Source organism: Callospermophilus lateralis, chromosome 2 (genome assembly GCF_048772815.1).
Source record: "Callospermophilus lateralis isolate mCalLat2 chromosome 2, mCalLat2.hap1, whole genome shotgun sequence".
NCBI lineage: Eukaryota > Metazoa > Chordata > Mammalia > Rodentia > Sciuridae > Callospermophilus > Callospermophilus lateralis.
The window spans coordinates 191,521,828-191,542,834 of NC_135306.1; the positions used below are offsets into that span (position 1 = coordinate 191,521,828).

General features: G+C 51.7%; 1 protein-coding gene across 1 annotated transcript in view; it reads left to right on the forward strand.

Annotated features, from left to right (window-relative positions):
• The first annotated feature begins 13,618 nt into the window (after positions 1 to 13,618).
• The window catches only part of Creb3l1 (cAMP responsive element binding protein 3 like 1), a 33,424-nt gene continuing 26,035 nt past the window's right edge, over positions 13,619 to 21,007 (forward strand). Inside the window, exon 1 of the mRNA XM_076844364.2 lies at positions 13,619 to 14,138. Coding sequence (XP_076700479.2) covers positions 14,037 to 14,138 — 102 coding nt within the window. The 5' untranslated portion in view covers positions 13,619 to 14,036. The remainder of the gene's footprint in view (positions 14,139 to 21,007) is intronic.

Genomic DNA, 21,007 nt, shown 5'->3' on the forward strand with positions numbered 1-21,007 from the left:
GTCCAGAGCACCCTTTCTCTTTCTGGGCACCTAGCAAACACCTGCCCCTCCCCTTCAAAAACACATCCTGAAAATTTCCACCATCCTGAAACCTCTCTTCAAGCACAGAGTCGACCACTTCCTCCTCTGAGCCGCTTTGGTGCCCTCCATAAAGACAATTACCCTTGACACTGCAATGATTGCTGTCCATGCCTGAGACCCTTTCCAGTTTCATGAGGGCAGCCTGGATTCTAATCTCCGTATCCCTGGAACACACGGGATCATCACATCTAGAGATGAGCGTCCCTAGATGAATGAATGAAGACATAGAAGAGGAAATTGAGGCCCAGACAGGAGTAGTGACGTGGCCGACGTGGAGTCAGCAAGCCTGTGACTCCAGCAGCTCTGACTCCAGGGACTCTGGACCATTCATTTGTTCCTCAGTCACTTCCTAAGCACCAGTGAGACTCCAGACACTGTGTTGTACCCTGATACAAAGATCCAGGAGCCACCTGGCCCTCAGGAGCCCACAGGCAGGTGGAACAGAATGACATAGGCGATCCCCATGTCCTCTATTACAAACTGTGACGGAGGGTGTAGAAGCAGCTGCAGGAAATCCAGGGACATGGTGGTGAGAGGAAGCCATTAGCTCGGGCTGAATGTTTGTTTCCCCATCAAAATTCGTACATTGAGGGGCTGGGGTTGTGGCGCAGTGGTAGAATGCTGGCCTCGTATTCATGAGACACCGTGTTTGATCCTCAGCACCACATAAATATAAAATAAAGATATTGTGTCCACCTAAAACTAAAATAAATAAATAATTTTAAAACATTTGTACATTGAGGTCGGGCACAGTGGCACATACCCATAATCCCAGCCGGCTTGGGAGGCTGAGGCAGGAGAATGGAGAGTTCAAAGCCAGCCTCAGAAACTTTGCAAGGCCCTAAGCAACTCAGTGAGACCCTGTCTCTAAATAAAACATAAAAAGGGATGGGGATGTGGCTCCGTGGTTAAGTACCCCTGGGTTCAAACACCTGTATGTAAATGTGTGTGTGTGTATGTGTGTGTGTGTGTGTGTGTGTGTGTGTGTATCTCATATGTTGAAATCCTTGCTCTCAAGGTGAGGGTATCAGGAGTGGTCTTTGGGAGGTGAGTAGGTCCTGATGGTATTAGGAGGGGGTGGAGCCCTCATGAATGGGATTAGTGCTCTTATAAAAGAGGCTGGAGGGAGACTCCCTTACCCCTTTGCATATGAAGGCACAGCAAAAATATGGCCATCTATGAACCAGAAAGCAGGCTCTCCTTAGACAGAAGCTGCTGGCACTTGATCTTGGACTTCCAGCCTCCAGAACAGTGAGAAATACCTCTCTGTTGTTTCTAAGCCATCCAGCCTCCAGTAGTTTGTTATAGCAGCTCAGATGGACTGTTCCTGTCTCCAGTCTCCCTCCCCAAGCCCTAGAGGTCAAGTTCCCAAAAGCCACCAAGCCAGGGCAGCGATGCTGTAGGTGCTGTCAACACTGGTGAACAGGGGCGCACGCGCGCGCGCGCGCACACACACACACACACACATACACACAACAGGTGACCCGAGTATGCTTTGCCCCATGGAGCAAGGCAGGTGCCACATGACACTGCTGAGCCTCTAAACAGTCAGGCATAAGGTTGTGAGACCAGACAGCAAAGCCCTGGCCGACATCTACCCTACACAGGCCCTGCGCATAGTGGGCGTCTTGAGCCTCTCCAGGCAGGGCCTCACAGACAAGGTGGATATGGTTTCTCTCCCCATTTTCAGATGGAAAAAAAAGAGACTTAGATTTCAATGACTTTCCCAAACCCTCTGCCGGGTCAGGGGAGGTACCCGAAGCGGAGTCTGCCACTCTTGAGGGCTATGGGGCCTGGAGTCTGCACCAGGCCTTCTGCTGGGCACCAGGGATGCCAAGGTCCCTGCCTCTCGTGGGAGCCGGATGACTACCTAGGGACAAGAGCACAGTTTGGCCCTTCAGACTGAATCATGATGGAGCCGCCGTCCCTGTGGACTCTAGAGCTGGCTCCTCAGTGCCACACCTTCTGTTTGGAGCATAGGATCCCAAACGTCAGCTACATCAAGTCAGCCTCCTGCTCAGACCCTCCCAACACATCCACCCATCGAGTCCAGACCCTTCGCAGAACCCCACGACCACACCTCCTCCTTATCCAGCCCTTTCCTTATCTCCTTCCTCTGAGTCCCACCCTCCCTGGCGGGCCTCCCTGCTAAGCCTGGAGCGAGACAAGGTCCTCCAATGGCGACCTTTGCTCTTCCCTTCCCTCTCTCCAGGACACTATCTCCAGATGGCCCATGGCCAGCTCCCTCTCACTCTCTGGTCCTGCCTCTTCGTAGAGGCCATGTTTGTCCACGGTGCCCAAACAGTGGCCCTGTCAGGCCTGGCAACGTTGCTTCAAGGCGCTGTCTCTGTAGTAGGCCTGGCGACATCCAGCGCCTAGGTGACCACTCGCCCATGACCCGCCCTCCTCCCAGCACCTACAAGTGGAAACCTGCCCAGTTGTTTCACGACTACATCCTAGGAGCCAAGGGTAGTGCCTGGCGCACAGTAGGAACGCAGTCCTTTTTGGTGACATAATGGATGGATGACCCCTCGGTTTCCTCCCCTTTATAATGATCCTACAGCCAGGTGTTGAGAGTGGAAGCCGCTCAGCCTGGAGGCTTGGTTGGTGCATAACTAGATCCTGCTGTGGTGGTTGTCGCCTGGTTGTTACTTTGTTTCCACCGTCCCATGGGGGAGACAAGGTGGAAATAAAGCCCTCTGCTCCAGCCTGGGGCCCAGCAGCAGCCCTTCCACAGTCAGAGCCCACAGCTCTTGTGGCCCCATCTGCCAAGGTCATCGTCAAGGTCTGGGTCTGATGGTCAGGAGCCCTCCAGTCCCCCCTGGGCTGGGGGCAGTGGGCAGAGCCCAGATCAGGCTGCAGAAACCCGTGATTACCCCCAGCAGCAGGCCCCACATCAAAGTCAATCTCAGAGGGGGCGAGGCCTCAAGATAAATGGAAGATTAAAGAAGGCTTGGTCTCCACAGGCCACAGGGAGCGGCGGCTGCCGGCCACAGAGGGGAGGCCCCAACACAGCCCTGGCTGCCGCCATCTTGGGGGGCAAGATGAGGAGGTGTCCAGGCCTGAGCAAAGGGAGCGAGGAAGGGTACCCTTCGGGGACCCTGCTTGGGTCTGGGTTCCGACGACTATATTTCAGCCGGCCCTCCAATCCCTGCCTGCTTCTTAACCCTTTCCCCTCCAGGCGGCCTCCAAGAGGCTCAGCCCAGGAACCTGGGCCTCTCTTTGTTTGAGACTTTGTTTGGTCATTGGGTTTGGTCATTGGGGTTTGCTGCCTCCAGCAAGGGAGCCTGTAATGACGACCTCCTGGCCTCAGCCTTCCTCCCCAGGGAAGGTCTGTAATTAGTGCAGAAGGCGAGGTTGGCGAAGCTCAGACAATGTCATTTGAACCAGGATGAGACAGGGCTCAATTGCTAGTCTGCACATTTTTTTTTTCTTCTGGTGCCATTTCATATACAAAACTCTGGCAAGCTTAACCCTTTCCTGGTTGGGCCCTGAGCCGGGGCTTCAGCCTGGCATCCTATCTGCCCCTGGGCCCCATCTGCGTCATTCTTGACTACCCCAAACCCCAATTCAGGTGAGTCATAGTTTTGGACTTACCTAATATCTGCCAATCAATCATCCAGGGAGCTTTGGCTTGGTGCCAAGCACCAAAGGGAAGGGACCCAAGGGACTGTCTCCCTTCCTGTCAGCAAGAAGATTCCAGCCCTCTGGGCAGTGAAGGGATGCACACTAGAGACAGGAGCAGGGCAGGAAGAATCAGATGACGAGGACCAGTGTAAGGCAGAGAAGGGAGCCAGGTGAGGAGGGGCATGTGGAAGACTGGCATAAATGTGTCCAGGGAGCCATCTTTCCGGAGCAGGGTTTTTCTGTAGTCAGGGCTTGAGGCTGAACTCACAGGGAAACCATAGGCAGGAAAAGCCAGCCCCAGGTGGGGACTGACATCAGAGCAATTGTGACAGGCAGAGGTTGTCCCTTTCTCCCTCATATCCTGAATCACTTATTCTGAATCCCAGAACTACTGTTCATCTCACACTGAGCTACAACCTTTTGGATAACAAAGCTGGGTTCCCCCACTGGACTGGGTACAGCAGCCCTGAGCAGGTACACAAGAGGTACTCAATAAATAAATAGTTGACCTGAAATGACAATATGTAAGGAATGGAGAATATACACAGACAGACAGACAGACACACACACACACACACACACAGAGTTTCCCAGAGGGATGCAAATTCTAACCCCAGATCCCTTGCAAATCATATCACAATCTCCCTAATACATAAAAGTTTCTAGAAATCTACAATACCAACCACGAATTTTAAAAGGATCAAAGAATATGAATAGAGTCTACAGAAAAGAAAACATAAATTGTTTAGCTGTAAAAAGGTACTCTCTCCTAATGAAGGAAAAAGCAAATTAAAAATACACTGGAGGCGCTGGAGCTATGGCTCAGTGATTGAGCGCTTCCCTTGTACGTGTGAGGCACTGGGTTCGATCCTCGGCACCACATAAAAACAAATAAATAAAAAAATACACTGGAAACTATTTCTTATCCAGCAGAGTAGAAAAATGTAAAAGTTCAATAATATCCTTAGTTTGAGAGAGTACAGAATCCGCCCATTTCTGGTAGGGCTATAAATTGGTACAAGCTATTTGAGCATATTTTTTTATCTTTTATATATATATATTTACTTGAGCATATCTTTCAGCATTATGAAAGCATGTTCCCTTTGGCTCAGCAGTCCTTCCTCTGAGAATTCATCCTACAGCTACACAGCATTTGGACAAGACCATCACTGTGGCATTGTTCATTATAGTAAAAAACCAGAAACCATTCATGTGTCCATCAATAGGGGACAGGTAAATAAATTACAGAACATTCATACAATGGGTGGCTATGCAGGTATTGAGAAAAGAAAAAAAAAGAATGAGGAAGTTCTATATGTACTAATACCAGATGATCTCCAAGATAAACTAAGTGAAAGCAAAACCATGCAGAACAGTGTGTATAACACCCTCCTTTTCAGTTAAAAAGAGAGAGAAGAAATGTTACATGTTTAAATATTACACGGGCATGCATACACACACGCACACACACACACACACAGAGAGCAAAGAAGGATACCCAAGAAAGTAATAAAATTGATTGTATGTTGGTGGAAGGGTGGGAGCTTAGTGGTTAGGATATAAGATGTAGAGAGGAGAGGATCACTTCTCATTATATTTCCTTGCTATTTTTTGAGTCAGTGAATGCATTATCTATTTTTAAAATATTTTAAAAAATGGACTACCTCTACTCAGGACTGGGAATACTGGGGTCTTCCCAAGTAGCTGGGTCAAGGTGATTCTACCTTGGTTCACTACCTCTCTGTCACTTTCCCTTCTTTTTCTTGTCAAGTTTTCCTGAGACCCTAGATTCCCATGAAGTACATACTTTTCCAAATCATGCCTGCAGAGTATGGACTAGGAAATCAGACCAATATGCTGTGTGACCTTGGGCAAGTTACTTCATCTTTCTGAGCCTTAGGTAAATGTAATCTTAGTACCAGGATTGTGGTGAGGCATCACAGAAAACTCATAGGAAGTGCTTAACACAGATTCTGCGACATGATAAGCGCCGCATTGAATAGATGCACCCGACTCACGGCTCATATTATTTACCACTGTTTTTATTGGATTGCTAGTTGTTGTCTTACTGATTTATTGGAGCTCTTTATAGATTCAGAGGATCGAGTTAAGCATTGCGAGCTGGCAACAGGGCCACAGTAAATGGCAGTTTGTGAAAGTCATCATGTTTCTTTGGTCATTTCCCTTCTGCACCATGCATGCTGCTATCTGAAGGCACCTCTCGTCCAACACCCCAGGGCTCACAGGGCGGTCCCATGAATGGCTCCTTGTCTCCGCATCTTTCCCTATGTCTGCCCTGGATGGGAGATTGCCAGTCTCCAAGGTACCTCCAGCGGCGGTTCCCAGAATAAAACTCCCTTCCATCCCAGGTTAGGCTCATTCTTTTTTTTTTTTTTTTTTTTTTTTTTTTGGGCGGGGCGGGTACAGGTACTGTGGATTGAAATCGGGGGCACTCAACCCCTGAGCCCCATCCCCAGCCCTATTTTGTATTTTATTTAGAGACAGGGTCTCACTGAGTTGCTTAGCAGCCTCGCTGTTGCTGAGGCTGGCTTTGAACTTGCGATCCTCCTGCCTCAGCCTCCTGAGCTGCTGGGATCACAGGCGTGCGCTACCATGCCTTCCCCAGGGGCCCCCATCTTGTGGAACACCTACATGGTGTCAGCTCCCGTAAGAAATAAATTCATCCTTGAGGGTGTGGAAGGCCTTCCTGGGAAGCCCAGGTTGTCCTCCCAAGGGAAAGAGGCCCTGGGGGCAGGCTGATGGGTGTGGGAGGCACAAGAACATGGAGAGGCCCCTTTCCTGGTCCCTGGACCTCCACGTTTGCTTGTCATCCATGCGTCTTCCTCTGGTGAATTGGTCCAGAGGCTCCAGAAACGTTCCTTGGAGCATCTGGAACATATATTTGCTGTAAGGGTGATTGCCAAGGCTGGGCCCGCTGGTTTTCTGCTTCTTCTGCTCAGCCATGGAGGCTGGGGCTGATCCCTGGGGATGGAGATGCCCAGGGCTCCCAAGGCCCTCTCAAGGCATGTGACAGGGGATGACATCCCCATCTGGACATGCTCCTCAGAGGAACCTTGGTGAGAGGCAAAGGCTGAGTCTGCAAAGGCCTCCAACTTCTCAAGCTTTCCAGAAAGCCCCCTGATTACCATGCAACCTGTCCAAACCCAAGTCTGGGGCAGCAGAAAGATCAAATTTCCAACTCTCCTTATTGAATAGCTGTGTGACCTTGGCCAAATAACACAACCTCTCTGGGCCTCACTTTCTTCAATCTGTCTCACTTGTAAGGTATTTGAGAAGCCCTATGGACAATGGAATCTGATGGTTTTTAAAAGAGGAAAAAGAATATGGAGAAAGGGGATAAAAACATAAAATGAAGGCAGGTTGCAGTTAGTCTGTGACATGATCATGAGATCCTGTTGCAAGAGCGGCACCTCAGCCACTTCTTCTCTGTGCTTGCTCCCAGCCTGAGTAAAGAAGGAAATGCAAAGAGCTACAAAATTCAGAGTTAGGCTCAGGTGAAGGTTAGTGATAGAGCACTTGCCTGGCACTTTTGAGGCAATGGGCTCCATCCCAGTATTGCAAAAAAAGAAAAAAATCCAAAAGGTCTATTAGATTAATAATTGGCTCAAAAAAAAAAAAAAGTCAGTTTGGGGCTCTTTTAAAAATATGTATTTTTTTTTTTTTAGTTTTAAGTGGACACAATATCTTTATTTTACATTTATGTGGTGCTGAGGATTGAACTCAGTGCCTCAAGCATGCTAAGCGAGCACTCCACCACAGAGCCACAACCCCAGCCTCGATTTTGGGCTCTTAAATCAAAGAAACTATTCTTCCCTGGGTCTCCCTAAAGTGTCAAGTTACAGGGTTGGGGTGATAAATGTGCAGTGGGCCTCTCTCCTAGATGGGAGTAATGCTACCTCCTAAGATCTTTGCGAGTTTGAAAATAGAATAAAATGCTTGAGTAGACAGACTTGGTGAAACAGGCCTATAATCCCAGTGACTTGGGAGGCTGAGGCAGGAGGATCAAAAGTTCAAGGCCAGCCTGGGCAATTTATCTAGACTCTGTCTCAAAATGATAAATAAAAAGGGCTGGAGAAGTCACTCAGTAGAGTTTGCCTAGCGTGTGCAAAGTCCTGGGCTCAATCCCCAGAAAAAAATATATGCTATAAATAAATAAATAAATATCTTGACAGTAACACGCAGAGTGGCTGGCACATGGTAGGTACTTAATACATGCTCATTTCCTTCCTTCCTCTACTCTGCCTGCTCCCCAGAAGGGGATCTGTGAGATCCTGCGGGCGTTCAGCATTTATTGAATACCTACTACGTGCCAGATTCGGGGTGAGTCAAACCTGGCTGGTGTCTGCCTGCCTGTCCCCAGCTCCCTGTTCTCAAAAGAGAACTCACCGACCCACACCGCTCACTGCCAGCAACCCCATTGGGTCTCGGGGCTCAGCCTCCTCCCCAGCGCAGCCATAAACCCCAGCAGCCATGCTGCTGTGGCTTCCCCTTCATTCCCCACATAGCTCCAGGCTGCTCCCTCCGACCACCACATTCATGGAGCCTGGCCACGTGCAAAAGCACAATTAATATTCCACTCAGTCTCCCCCAGCCCTGCTGCCTATTGGGAGAAGATGGAAACCAGATTTGCAGCCGCGCGCGCTGGCATGGATGTGCAGAGGCGGCCCGCCCTTAGGTGTGAGCTGGCGTTTTTCGCCATCAGAGGCACGCACATGCGCAGATGGCGCAGGCCCCAGTGGGGTCCACACCTTGTGGGCTGGTTATGCTGCGGGGTGCGCACACAGGGTCACTGCTATGGGATGTATGCTCAGTTCCTGCTGACAGCAGCCTGGAGGACTCCTGGGCGCCTCACCGGAGGGTCGCATTTGCATTCTGGGCCCAGGGAAACCAAGTCCCACAGTTTGAGCTGGTAGGACAGAATCTGAGAGCCTGTCCTGCCTAGAATGCTCACTTGACAGGGAAAACTCTGAGACCTGGCTTAACCTTGCCTATTAACATTCCCCACTGAACGGAATTGGGATTGCTGTGTTTTAGCAAAGTCTCTGATTTGAGGGCCCTATGCTGCTGCCTCTCAGTTTCTTGGTGGCAAGCCACCTCGGCCTCATAGCCTTGGAGGTTGGGGAAACCGAGGCCTGGGGAGACAGGAACATAGCACCAGTCTAGGGCCTCCAACTTTCCATGCCCCTGCCCTTCCTCTTAGGTTCATAGTTTTTGCTCTGCCAGCCCTAGGTGGAGCAGGATCTGCAGGGAGTGTCCCCAACATGAGGACTTCTCAAGGCAGGAGGAAAAAAAAAAACTGGCTTTGTTGATCTTTCTCTCATTACTTTAGGCTGAACAAGCAAAGGAGATGGGGGACTCCAGAATCATGAGTGTATGTCTTTGAGGGATGGTGCCAGGTAGCCTGGGCTATGGAACCATCTAGAAGCAAAGTTGGTGCAGGTGATTCAAGCCGGAGGAGAGAAGGGTGAATTCAGAGCAGGAGAGCAAAGCAGGAAGCGGGTGGAGCTGTTCCCCAGGCAGCCGGCAGACAGAGGGCCAAGGGGCGGGCCTGCCTCCAGTCCAAAGATGGGACACTAGAGCAGAAATTCAGGGAAAAAGACGCTAAACCAATTACCAGGAAAAGGAGCTGGAAAGGAGGCAAGTGTTTTCTTAGTCCTTAAGGAACTTCAGTCTTCAGAGAATTTAAAGAGGAAAAAAATCTATCTTTAAGGCCTTTCTCTAAGGCAGGGTGGCCAATGAATCACTCATTGCTGAGGAAGGTCCTGGAAGGCTCTCCCCTCAGCTCCTGCCTCTCCCCAGTGAGCAAACCCAGTTCATCTGGGGTGAGTGGAAAGGGCCCTTGGTTGGAAGGCTGGAGGCCCAGCTCTCAGTCCTAGTTCTGTCTCATGCAGTGGGGACCCAGGATAAGCCAGCCATAGTCCCAGGCCCTGGTTTCCTGTGGAAGAAAGGAGTGCAAGTTCCCTGAGCCTTAGTATTCTCATCTGCAGATTGGGGATGCTAATGACATCATCTTCTCCTGAATCTTACATGTCATTAATGTATGGTGCATCCATTATTTTCTGTATATTAAGGGGAAAAAATCCACTAAACTGTGACATACCATCAATTATAAGACACAGTCTGACTTCAGAGGTATTAAAATGTATAAAAAGTGCATCTCACAATTGATCACTATGATACTTATCTTACAAACTTGTTCCGAGAATTAAAAGAGATAATGTATTTAGTGCCTGGCACAAAGCAAGTTCTCGATAAATGTCATGTATTTTTATGGTTCAGGGTGGAGAGAGAAAAGGAGGACACCAAGGTGAGTGACAGCTGCGATCTGAAGGTCCCCACCACCACCACCCTGCTGTTTCCTGGACTCCAACTGCAGCCCAGGCTGGGGGCACAGGGAGAGCAGTCATGCAGCCCATTTTAGGGAGCCACAAGAGAACAAAGAACTCCGTCTGCACCCCGGAAGTCAGCCTAATCTCCAGGATGAATATGTTTTCATTTCTCAGAAGTTCCTGTTGGAGTGTGCCAAAGTGTTTTTCCTTTACGATCCAGGCAAACAAGGCAGGTTTACTTTGGGCGACCTTCTCACTACCACCCCAGGCCTGCCTTCCCCGTGTAAACACCCACCTCGCACCCTCCTGGAGGCTGCAGGAAGACCTGGAAACCCAGTGCCAGGCTTTTCCCCAGCTCCCCAGGCCCTGTCTTGGTGAGGGCACTTTAGAAGATCCTTGGCAAGGCACGACGCTAAGGGGCATGAGCACTTCCCCATCATGTAGCTGTGAAAACTAAGACCCAGAGAAAGTCAGAGACTCCCCCAGGATGTTAATGTGTGACAGTCCCCTGCCAAGACCCCAACTCCTCTAAACATGTGCACGCGCGCGCGCGCGCACACACACACACACACACACACGCACAGACACACAACATTCCTGCCCTTGGTCACAGATTAGCCTGGCAGGACCCTTTCTCTGCCCCCTCCTCCAGTGTGTGTGTCACTGATGTCACTGACAGTGTCAGGATGCCTTTATGCATGAGGCTTTTGCTTCACAGCTGGAGCAGCTGCCGAGAGCATTAACCTGGTGTTCCTAAGTCCTTAACGGCAGGGACTGCCACCCGTGCTTTCCCTGCTCTGATGGGGATATGGACGTAGTGTTCACAGACCCAAGCCTGGCCTGGGGATGGGGGATGGGGTGAGACCAGGTCCAGGGACCAGGAGGGAGGAAACAAACCCTTTCTGTTGGGTCAGAACTCAGACTTCAGACCCAGTGAGCCATGTCATTCTATCTCCTGGAAAATGTTGAAGAGATAAGATAGGGTGGGTGTGTTGCTCAGTGGGAGAGCACTTGCCTCCATGCATAAGCCCTGGGTTCAATCCCCAGCCCAGGAGGAAAATGGAACAGATGCATTGCTGACCACACCCTACAGAAGGCTGCAGGGGCAGCTGGCACAATTCTTGTCAGTGCTTGCACAGAATAGAGCCTCAATGTGACCATCAGTATCTATTTGTGTAGGTGTTGGAGTTTCATATGCCTCGCGTTACTCTTAGGCACTGGCTGCCCTACTATGCAAGCCTTTCCCTCGCCTCTAGGTACTGTTCCCTCTGTCCAGAATGCCTTTCCTCCATTTTGCCCTACAGTGACCCCAGTTCATGATTCAGCTCTCAGCTTACCCGTGACGTGCCTTACCCACAGTCACATCACACTACTGCATTTCCTCACAGTCCTTACCACTATCGAAAATTATCATCTTTAAATTTTTTCCCATATTTTCTTCCACCCACCTCTGAAGTCCCTCATTCACTTAGGGGTATAAGTTCTGAGTCACAACACCTCCAGTGAGTGCCTGGTCTGGGGACCATTCATAGTAGATGGCCAGTAATACGTAGAATGTATGAATCAGTCCTCCGGCATCCTCATCTCAGCCAGGCTTTGCCATCCCCTTCATTCCAGGAAAGAAAATGATCACGCTCTTACTTTACGCCAGGCTCTGCCCTGCCTCTTCCCTCTCTGTCCCTGCCACCCTCCTCCCTGCCACCGGGATTTCTCTGGGGAGATCCTGTCTCTCAGACTCCAGGAGTGCCGGAACCAGAATGTCTCCCCAGGATTATTTTCAATGGTTTCCTGGGGTGTTCACCTGGATAAGAAAAAGGAAAGACAGGACACTCTAATCCTACTTATCTAAAACTATATAATCTTCCCCAATCATTTAAATGGTACCTGTGTCTCTAATTACAGAGCAGGCTGGGGGGAACACTGGCACAACTTCCAGCCAACCTCAGGCAGAGGGACTCCAGCTTAGGAGCCAGGACTCCAGACACCTGCTGCCACAAGCTCATCCACAATAGACCGGCCTGTCATCCAGCCAGTCACCGCTCCCCTTGCCCTGAGAATGATCAGCCACATTCTCAGTATTTTAATGGTGCCCCCGGTTAGCCAGATACAATGCATTTGGGGGAAATACCCATAGCCCCAGCACCCCAATTCTACTAGACATTGTTTTTGTTTTTTACAGTGCTGGGGATTGAACCCGGGGCCTCCACACCCTACAACTGTTCTGAAAGTGAACTGATGTCTTTTGGGCCCAGCCTAAACTTCTCAGAGTGCATTGCTGGAAAACTAATCCCCAGAGCATGGGCTGCAATCCCAACTTCTCAGGAGCAAACTCTGCAGGAGGCCTGGGAGTTAATAGTCATGTGACAGCCTGAAGGGTCAGAACTTCACTGTCCAGAACTGTGTCAACTGGGTCATGAGATGAAGGAAAAGCCACCTGCCCACCTGCCTGCCCCAGGCTAGCAAACAACTGCTGTCACAGGTCATTGTGAGCCCTTCTCCTGTTTTGGCACCGAGAGAATGATTTTTGTGATACCCAGTGGCTTAGTTGTGATGACATCTCTGCGTAAAAGCCTTTTGGTTCCTGAGCTCTTTACCCAAACAAGGAGGACACACTTAATCCTATTAATGACTTCTGGGCAGGAAACTGTATCCAGCCCTCCAAGGGAGCCCCTGTCTGAAATACTTCCATTTGTTCAGGTGCTTGGTGATTGTTTATCAGCCCTTTCAAGAGATTAAGTTGTATGCAGGGGCAGGCCACTTAGGTAATGGATCCAAGGGGACCTGGGAATGTCAGGTGCCTGTGGAATGTGCCGGCCAGCCAGCACCTCACCACACAGCAGCTGTTCCCCAACTTCCTGCCTTTCAGAACCACTGGTGATTGATAAGAGGGGCACTCACCTCATTTCTTGCTTTTCACGCATCCCTTCCACTCACAGGAAGTACAGTTCTTGCCTTAAGGAGTGTCATATGTATGTTGGGGATCAGTGGTGGCGGGGTTCATAGACATGTGAGCAAACGACTTCTATATCATGGAAACAAGGGAGTAAGTACATCCCGTCCTGAGTGCACAGGGGTGGTAACTGCTCCACCCTGAGACTTCAGGGAAGGCTTCCTGGAGGAGGAGAGCTGAGAGCTAAGAAGCTGAACTCTTCCCCACTGAGGGAAGGTCTCTGGAGGAGCCTGTGAGATGAAGTTGCCTGACTTTGGGTTTGGTTCCGGCTTTAGCAAGAAGGGTGGGAGAATAAAAACAATAGCTTCCTCATCGAGTTACAGGAACACGGCTGGTAAAGCCTCCACAAGATGCTGGTGTTCCCGGAACACCGTTATGGGTTCTAGGACGCTGTTGCTCTAAGCCCCTTCCTTGGGCGGTCAGAGAACAGAGACTGGCCGTGAAGCCTAGCTCGCAGATGTCTCTTTAAAAGGGGAGGGACGGTTCCTCAAGCGACGCCCTCCTCTCATTAATATTGAGTTATCGTGAATATTGATGTGGGGGCGTGGCGCCTCGGCCAGCTGGGCTTACCAGCCAGGGGTTCCCGGTTTCACTGAGAGGAAAGTGACAGAAGCTGTGCAGAGGGAGACGCAGAGAAAGCGCAGCGGCCGGCAGCCACACCGTCTCGGGGGAGCGCTCAGCTCCCCCACCCCCGGCTCCCACCCGGTCCGGGGGGCTCCTCCAGTCCGCAGCCCCACCCCGGGCTCCCCATGGAAGGCAGCTCTGCCCCGGGAGGAGCAGGAGGAGGAGTCGGCTAAATGCCCACGGTGCGCCCAGGGCCCCTGAGCCCAGCCCGCTCTGCGCCGCAGCCCTAAGGCCCCCGCGCCCCCGACCCAGGGCCGCGCCGCCTCCGCCCGCCCCTCCCCCGGGGCTTCGCCCGGGACCTGCCCCCCGCCCGCTCGCCCGCGCTCAGGCAGGAGCTCTGTGCTGGGCTCGCCGCCGCCCTGGAGTGAGGGAGCCCCGCCAAGGGGGTCCCGGAGCCGGCCGCGATGGACGCTGTCTTGGAACCCTTCCCGGCCGACAGGCTGTTCCCCGGATCCAGCTTCCTGGACTTGGGGGATCTGAACGAATCGGATTTCCTCAACAATGCGGTAAGCGAAGGGTCTCCTTCCCCACTGCACAACTCGCGGCCCTCGTCGCGGCGCGCTTGGGCCCCCAGAAAGACCGGACTACACCTCATTTGGGCAGGAGCCGGGGAGGGGGCTGGGTGCAGGGTGTCCTGGAGGAACACGTGCTGAGAGCTCTGAGATTTGGCGAGTAGGTCCCTCGACACCTCCCTTAACCCGGATCCTGAACAGGAGGCTCGAGGCTTGGGCCAGGGCGCGCCGCTCTTGGGGGTTCAGTTCGTGCAAACATTGACCTCCGCCTTCTAAGAGAAGGAGATTTCGAGGAGCCGGGGCCACCGGATTCTGCGATAGGAGCTTGAGAAACACCAATTCTGCCCCCACCCATGTCTTCTAACTGTCCCGTACCCGCCCCAGGGTTCTGGGACCTGGTGCGGCGCAAAGTGGCGGCGCCCCTTCTTGCGCCCCCTTTAGGGCCTTGGTGGTTCGGCTTCTGTATCTCCGCTGGGGGGCGCAGAGGGGAGCTTCAGAGGCCCAGAGACCCGACGATGCTCTTAGCGGGTCGGAGCCAGACCCAGGTTCGGAACCAGGCCCAGAAACTTAGGGGTGATTCCTTGGCTACCCCGGAGAGTTAGGACCAAGACCTCCCAGAGAGGGATCTGAGGCCCAGGGCAACACAGGATGATTGCTCAGTGGGAGGATTTCTCTCCATCTCTGTCTCTAGATCACCGTTCTGTGTCTCTTTCCTCATGTCTCTTCTGAGTTTCTCTCTCTCTCTCTCTGAGTCTCTGCCCCTCTCCCCCGCCCCTCCTCCCGTGATTTCGTGACCGTTTCTGACTCTGGGCTTGTCTTTCTCCTTTCTTTCTCTTTCCCTCCCTCCCTAAGGAAACGTGGCTCTCTCTTTTCTTTCCTCCCTCCCTCCCTCCCTCTCTCAGGCTCAGCCTTAGGCCTAGATGGGGGAGGGGCATGGGCTCAGTAAAGGAGGAAATATCTAGGTGCAGAAGGGCTTGCCCTGATCTCAAGAATCTGGGAGATTTGGGGAGTCTAATGAAGTACCCTCACACACACAGCAGGGAACCACCAGTTGCGCCAAACTCATAAATGCGCTCCTGCGTTTATGCACACACACTCACATACACCCTCAACCCCTGGTCAAACACCTAAGGGCCTCTCTACCTGCTGGTTTCTACCTTCTTTAAGATAAACTTGGCCACACAAGAGCCAAGTCCTTGGAAGACGTGGGCACCTTGCACTTTCTTCTAAACTATCCCAGGTGAAGAGATTGATGTGGGCATACATTTCTAAGAGACAGGAACCTGAACTGAGGAGACATGGGGTCTGAGGTCTCTCTGCTTTCCCTTATATAGCACATCTGTGTTACCTGCTCTCTTAGGAAGGCCCCTGGTCCCAGTCAGACAAACAGGCTAAGAGGACAAAGAGAGCTTACACTGGGCAGAGAGGACTGGAATCTAGTCCTGGCTCTGCTTCCTCTGTGAGCTTGAGCCATGTCTCCCACTTGCCCTCATCCAGGCCTCAGTTTCCTTGTCTGTAAAATGGGGAAAGGTTGGGTCAGGTCTTTCTAAGGATGGTTCTGGAACAGCTCCCAGGAATCAAGCAGTGGATTTCTGCAGCTCCACACACCCCCTTGGTGCTGACAAGAAATTTGGTGAGAGAGAAGAGGGCTTGCTGGAACTCAGCCCATCTGATCCAGGGGTGCCCTGGAGCCCCCCTGCGAGCTTCCCTCAGCCCTTGGCAGCTCTGGTGAGGTTTTTGAATGGACTGTGCTCCACCCGCAGCTCCTCAGCTCAGCATCCCCAGCTGCTCCTTTGGTCCAGCACAGGAAAGGAGCTCTGATTGGATCAGACAGTGGTAACCAGCACAGGGACACTGGGGAGGGAAAGTACTGCTGGGCACACTCCTGCCCTGATGCCTGGGAAAGGCCAGGTGAGATAGGAGAGAGGAAAAGGTATCTAAGGGCACCGAGAAAGATCTCCCCGGCTAGGAATCGGAAAATTTGTGCCTGGGTATGCTTCTGCCGCTAGCCAGCTGGGCAGTTCAGACAAGTGGTTTTTCTTTTGGGCCTTGGTTCCCTCATCCAAAAAATGAGTGTATCAGAACCTTCCCCATGACATTATTTATTGGTGCATGATAATTTTACATAATAATGGGACTCATTATGCCATATTCATACATGCACATAATTTGCTCAACTCATGGCATTATTGTAAAGATTCAGTGAAAAAATCAATGTAGCCTAAATAAAGCCTGGCATATAAGAGACCACAGCCGAATTGTTCCAGAGACTGGATGGGGTGGTAGTGGGAGCTACTCAGCCAGGGGTGCCTTCTCTGGGGCTTCCATTTCCATGCTAGGGTCCCTTCCGGCAGGGATCCCATAGCAACATTGTCCCAACTCTCTCTTCATTATGCAAGAGGACAGGAAAATGTTTCCAGGGGTGAGGACTAAAAAAACAAAACAAAACAAAAAAACAGTATATGTACAAAAGATGAAAAAAGGTGTTTTCAATCTCCCTAAAAATCCAGATCTAGGCCTTTAAGTCATGTGGAAAACCTAGAGCTCTGTTGCTCTAAAAATAAGAAGCCAAGTGTATGCTCACCTTGACTCAGTCCGTGAGACACACAGGCGCCTGAGGACACACGGTCAAGGCCTGCGGGTTTGCAGGTGGCGAAGGTGCTTTTTCTTCTGTGAGACCTTCCTGTGGCTACAGTCCTGTTCTCGTGATTCTCAGAGACCGCCCTCCCAAGTGCTCCCTTCCTGCCAGATGTGGGGGCTTCTCCCCCCTGCCCAGTTTCTGAAGTACTCCCCCTTCCACTGTACCCTGAGATCAACCCTTAGCCCCTTGATATGCATAAAAAAAAGGTCTGGATTGAGAGTTGGAGCAGAGGACCAGAGGGAGAGCAGGCCGCGGCACCAGGAGGTGGAGACACTAAGTCTGTGCGTGTCTTACCCTCCTCTTGCTAAGGGGAAGGAATGGCTGTTTCTCCAGAGGGAGCTGGCTCTGGATCCCAGAGAGCACCAGCTGGAAGGGGGTGGGGAGGTCCAGGAGGAAGAGGAGGAGGAAGAGTTCTGTTGTCTCAGAGGGGAGCAGCAGGAAGCTGCAGGGATGTTTGCCTAGTACACTCATTCACCTCCAGCAGCTGGGGAGGCCAGGTGTGGGAATGGCGGGGACCCAGGGACCAACCCCAGGGGAAGGCAGCTGGGGGAGCTGCGGCTGATTGCTGCTCCCCAGATCCCCAGCCTGGCTTCTCCTGAGATAACTGGGGAAAGCAGAGAACCACCCCCATCCCCAGCCTTTGGAGGATTTAGGGAGATTAGAGAAGTCTGCGTGTTTGGATGCGTCTGTGTGGGTGGGCCTTTTACAGTCCTCAAAAGGGGCGGGTGTGTGTGTCTTTAAATTCTCACCACAGGAAAGAGGACAGAGGGCCAGGGCACAGAGCAGAGTAGAATCCACTAGAAAAGAATGGACGAAGAAAAGCTAATGGAGGAGCCCAAGTCTTAGGGCTCCTATTCAAAAAGCAAGACTTCCTCAGACACCCTCTCACCCAGACCCTGAGTTTCAGGTAGGGTTTCTTCTGTTTTGTTTTTGCCTCCGCTGTTGAGGGACCAAGCTCCTCAAAGGCAGGGGCCTTGCTCTCGGTCCCCAGGACCTAGCACGGTGCTTGCACGGGGGTCGGCCGCAACCAGCTGTTGATAGCTGGATGGCTGGATGAATGAATGAATAGGTCCAGGCCAGACTCCACATTTTTCAGGGTTAAGAGAAAAGAGTGCTTAAGCCTATCTGCTCCCAGTCATCAGTGTCCAGCAGCTCCCACTGTCTCTGAGATTCAGGAAGTGCTCTTCATAGTTTCCAAAGAGTTGTCATTGCTACACAGGCTCTTGCAGCCCCTGCTTAAGGACAGACTAGAACTGGCTGCCCCGTAGAGGATTTGAAGTTGTGACTCAGACCTTATCTTTGAACATGGCTCTGGGGAGTCTGTCTTCCTCAGTCTGGTCTTCTTGCTCTAGGATTCTCAGATCAATGCTCACCCAGCTTAAAACTAAGCCTGGTCCAGCCCTGCCCCAGGGCCTTTGCATATGTGGTTCCTGCCATCTGAAATGTTTTCCCCCCTGTCTATTCCATCACAGCCTCCCAATCTCAACTCAAATATCACCTCTTTTACAGATACCTCCCCAATCACCTAAAGTGGGACCCCCCCAATTATTTTCTGTCAATTCTTTGATTTATTCATGGTTCTTATCCAAGTGTTTTCATTGACTTATTATCCTTTTCCTCCATGAGAAAGTAACCTTCAAACTTGTCAGTTTCACACATTGCCCAAAACCTAGCACAGTATCCTGATGCCGGATATAATAAAACTCACTGTAATGCAATAAGTCAAGTCTACAGTTTCCAAATCATGTAAGATATGGAGTTGTGTTCCTGTAGGATTAAAAGCAGTGTGTTTCGGCTGCTCTGCACTGTCACTGAAAACACAAAAGTAAACACTGTAGCTTCCTGTGCACCACGGGCCAATCGGAGAGCCAGCCCCTCGGAGCAGGAGGAGGCCTGCCTTCCCAGGACCACAAAAGAAGAGATCTGCCCACTTTTTTTTTTTTTTTTTTTTTTTTGAGAGGGTCTGGGCACAGAGCAGGGACCAAGTTTCAGACCTATTGTAGAGGAATTACTGTATTTGTAGAGAAAATTACTGTAGGCTGGGTCAGCCCCTGTAGTGGAGGTAAAAACTGATAAAACTACAGCAGAAGAGGCCTGGGGGGTTAAGAAGTGCCCTGACAGTTCCAGAAGGGGCTGAGGGTCCTCAGGGTCTTGGCCTGGCCAACCCTGAGTGGTGGGGATGCTGGTCCCCACAGGAGTGCTGGCTGCTCCCCAATCTGTGTGACCCCACCCCACCGCACCTCCACCTTCCTGGACCAGCCAGGATCCCTCGTTCATTCACTAAAACACATGGCCATCCCTTCAACAACTGGTCACCAAAAGGACATTTTTGCAGGTGCCAGGGGTACATGGATGAAGAAGACACACCTGTGCCCCCAGACACTCACACCTGAGTGAGAAAGAGGGGGAAACAAAGACTATGGTCACCATGGGGGGGGGGCTGCCATAATTGAGCAGACCCTGCTGCAGAGCCTGAGCCAAGAGAGAGGTCATGGGGAGACCCTCCCCAGTTACTCCTACCCTTGATGGCAAAGGAGTTATTGGTCTTTTTTATTGTCGTTGTTCCCGGGGATTGAACTCAGGGGCACTCCACCACTGAGCCGCATCCCAGCCCTATTTTGTACTTTATTTAGAGACAAGGTCTCCCTGAGTTCCTTAGCACCTCACTTTTGCTGAGGCTGGCTTTGAACTCACGATCCTCCTGCCTCAGCCTCCCAGGAGTTGTGCATCACTGGCGTAAGGAAGTTATTGGAAGACATTTTAGCAGGAAGAATGGGGTTTGTGTCCTTTTCATGGAGGGTACACAGGTGTTACTGTCCCTTATGCAGAAAACACTGAGAGTTGGAGGGACACATGTTAACTCGAAGGGCAGAAGTCTTGTGGAGGGAGCAAAGGAAGAGAGAGAGAAAGAGCTAGAAGCTAGCTGTCCCCACTCTTGTTCTAGTGTGAGCTTTGCCATCTACGGCAAGGAAAACTTGGGATCTTGGATGTCAGAGAGTCCCAGCCTTCAGCCTCACCCACTCCGATTCTTAGGGCACGGTAGATGCCTAGAGATTTAGGGACACAGCCAGGGCTCCTGGACAGCCCCCCCATCCCATCCCCCTCCCTCTTCACCTATCCACCTCAGGTGCTGCTCCCCAGTCCTCTGGGAGTTTACACATTTGCCCTCCACAGCTCCCAAGATCCCCAGGAAGGTCTTTAAGGGGCACCTCGGTGACAAGCCCTCCCTCCCCATGAAGCATGCCTCTTGCAAGTGCTGGTACCCAGGCCCTCCCAGAGCATCTCTCTCTGGGACCTGGCTTGTCCTTGAACCTCCCCCAAGAAACCAGCTCCAGATGCTGGAGAACAGGCTGTTCTTCTGGAAGTCTCAGCACTCCGGGGGGCAGGATAGAGGAGGAAGATTTGGGTGGAGTTTAGTCAAGACCATGAGCATTGCTCTGGCTGGAACTCTATGTAACCCCCTTGAACAGGCAAGGGGAAGCCAAAACAAGTGGCAGAACCCTGGACCTGGGGAAAGTGTGGAAGTGGGAATATCTAGTTCAGGAAGCTGGAAGAGGCAGGATATGGTCCAGAATTCTGACCCTCGAAGGAAAAATGTCAAAGGCATCGATTTCCTTGGAAAGTCAAAGATCCTGATCTCCGTAGCCTGGACGCACCATGTCATAATGAGGTCAACTTGGCTGCTAAGAGCATGAGTGAGCTCCCTGCTGCCAGCCCAGGGCGCTGCCTTCCCCAGTCTCCAGGGACAGCTGAGCCCTCACTGCTGCCTCCTGGGCCCTTGGCTCTTGGTCCAGAAACCATGTCACCCATCAGAGAGAGGCTGACACATCTGGGCTGGGATGTGTGGACCCACATAACAGCTGGACAGCAGCAGCCACTCCCTCCCTACCCCATCCAAAAGAAAAACAAAAAATGAAAGCAGAAAAGGAGTGAGCAGGCCCTTCAGGCCCTCATGGAGAGCCAGGACGGTGGCTGGGGGCTCGCCCTGCAGGCGGGCGGGACTGAGCCCAGCCCCCAGGTCCTGCTCTCTCTGCAACAACTCACCCCTCATCGCCTGGGTTCCCCAACTCACCGTGGGGTTTTGAATGGATCCCTTCCCCTCTCCAGGGCTTGGCTTCCCCATTGATGAACGCTTCAAGGAACCCTTGAACACAGGGAGTGTCCGTCATTACCTGTGGCTATTCCCTTGCTATGGTGCTAGGGCTGACAGCTGGAAACGCTG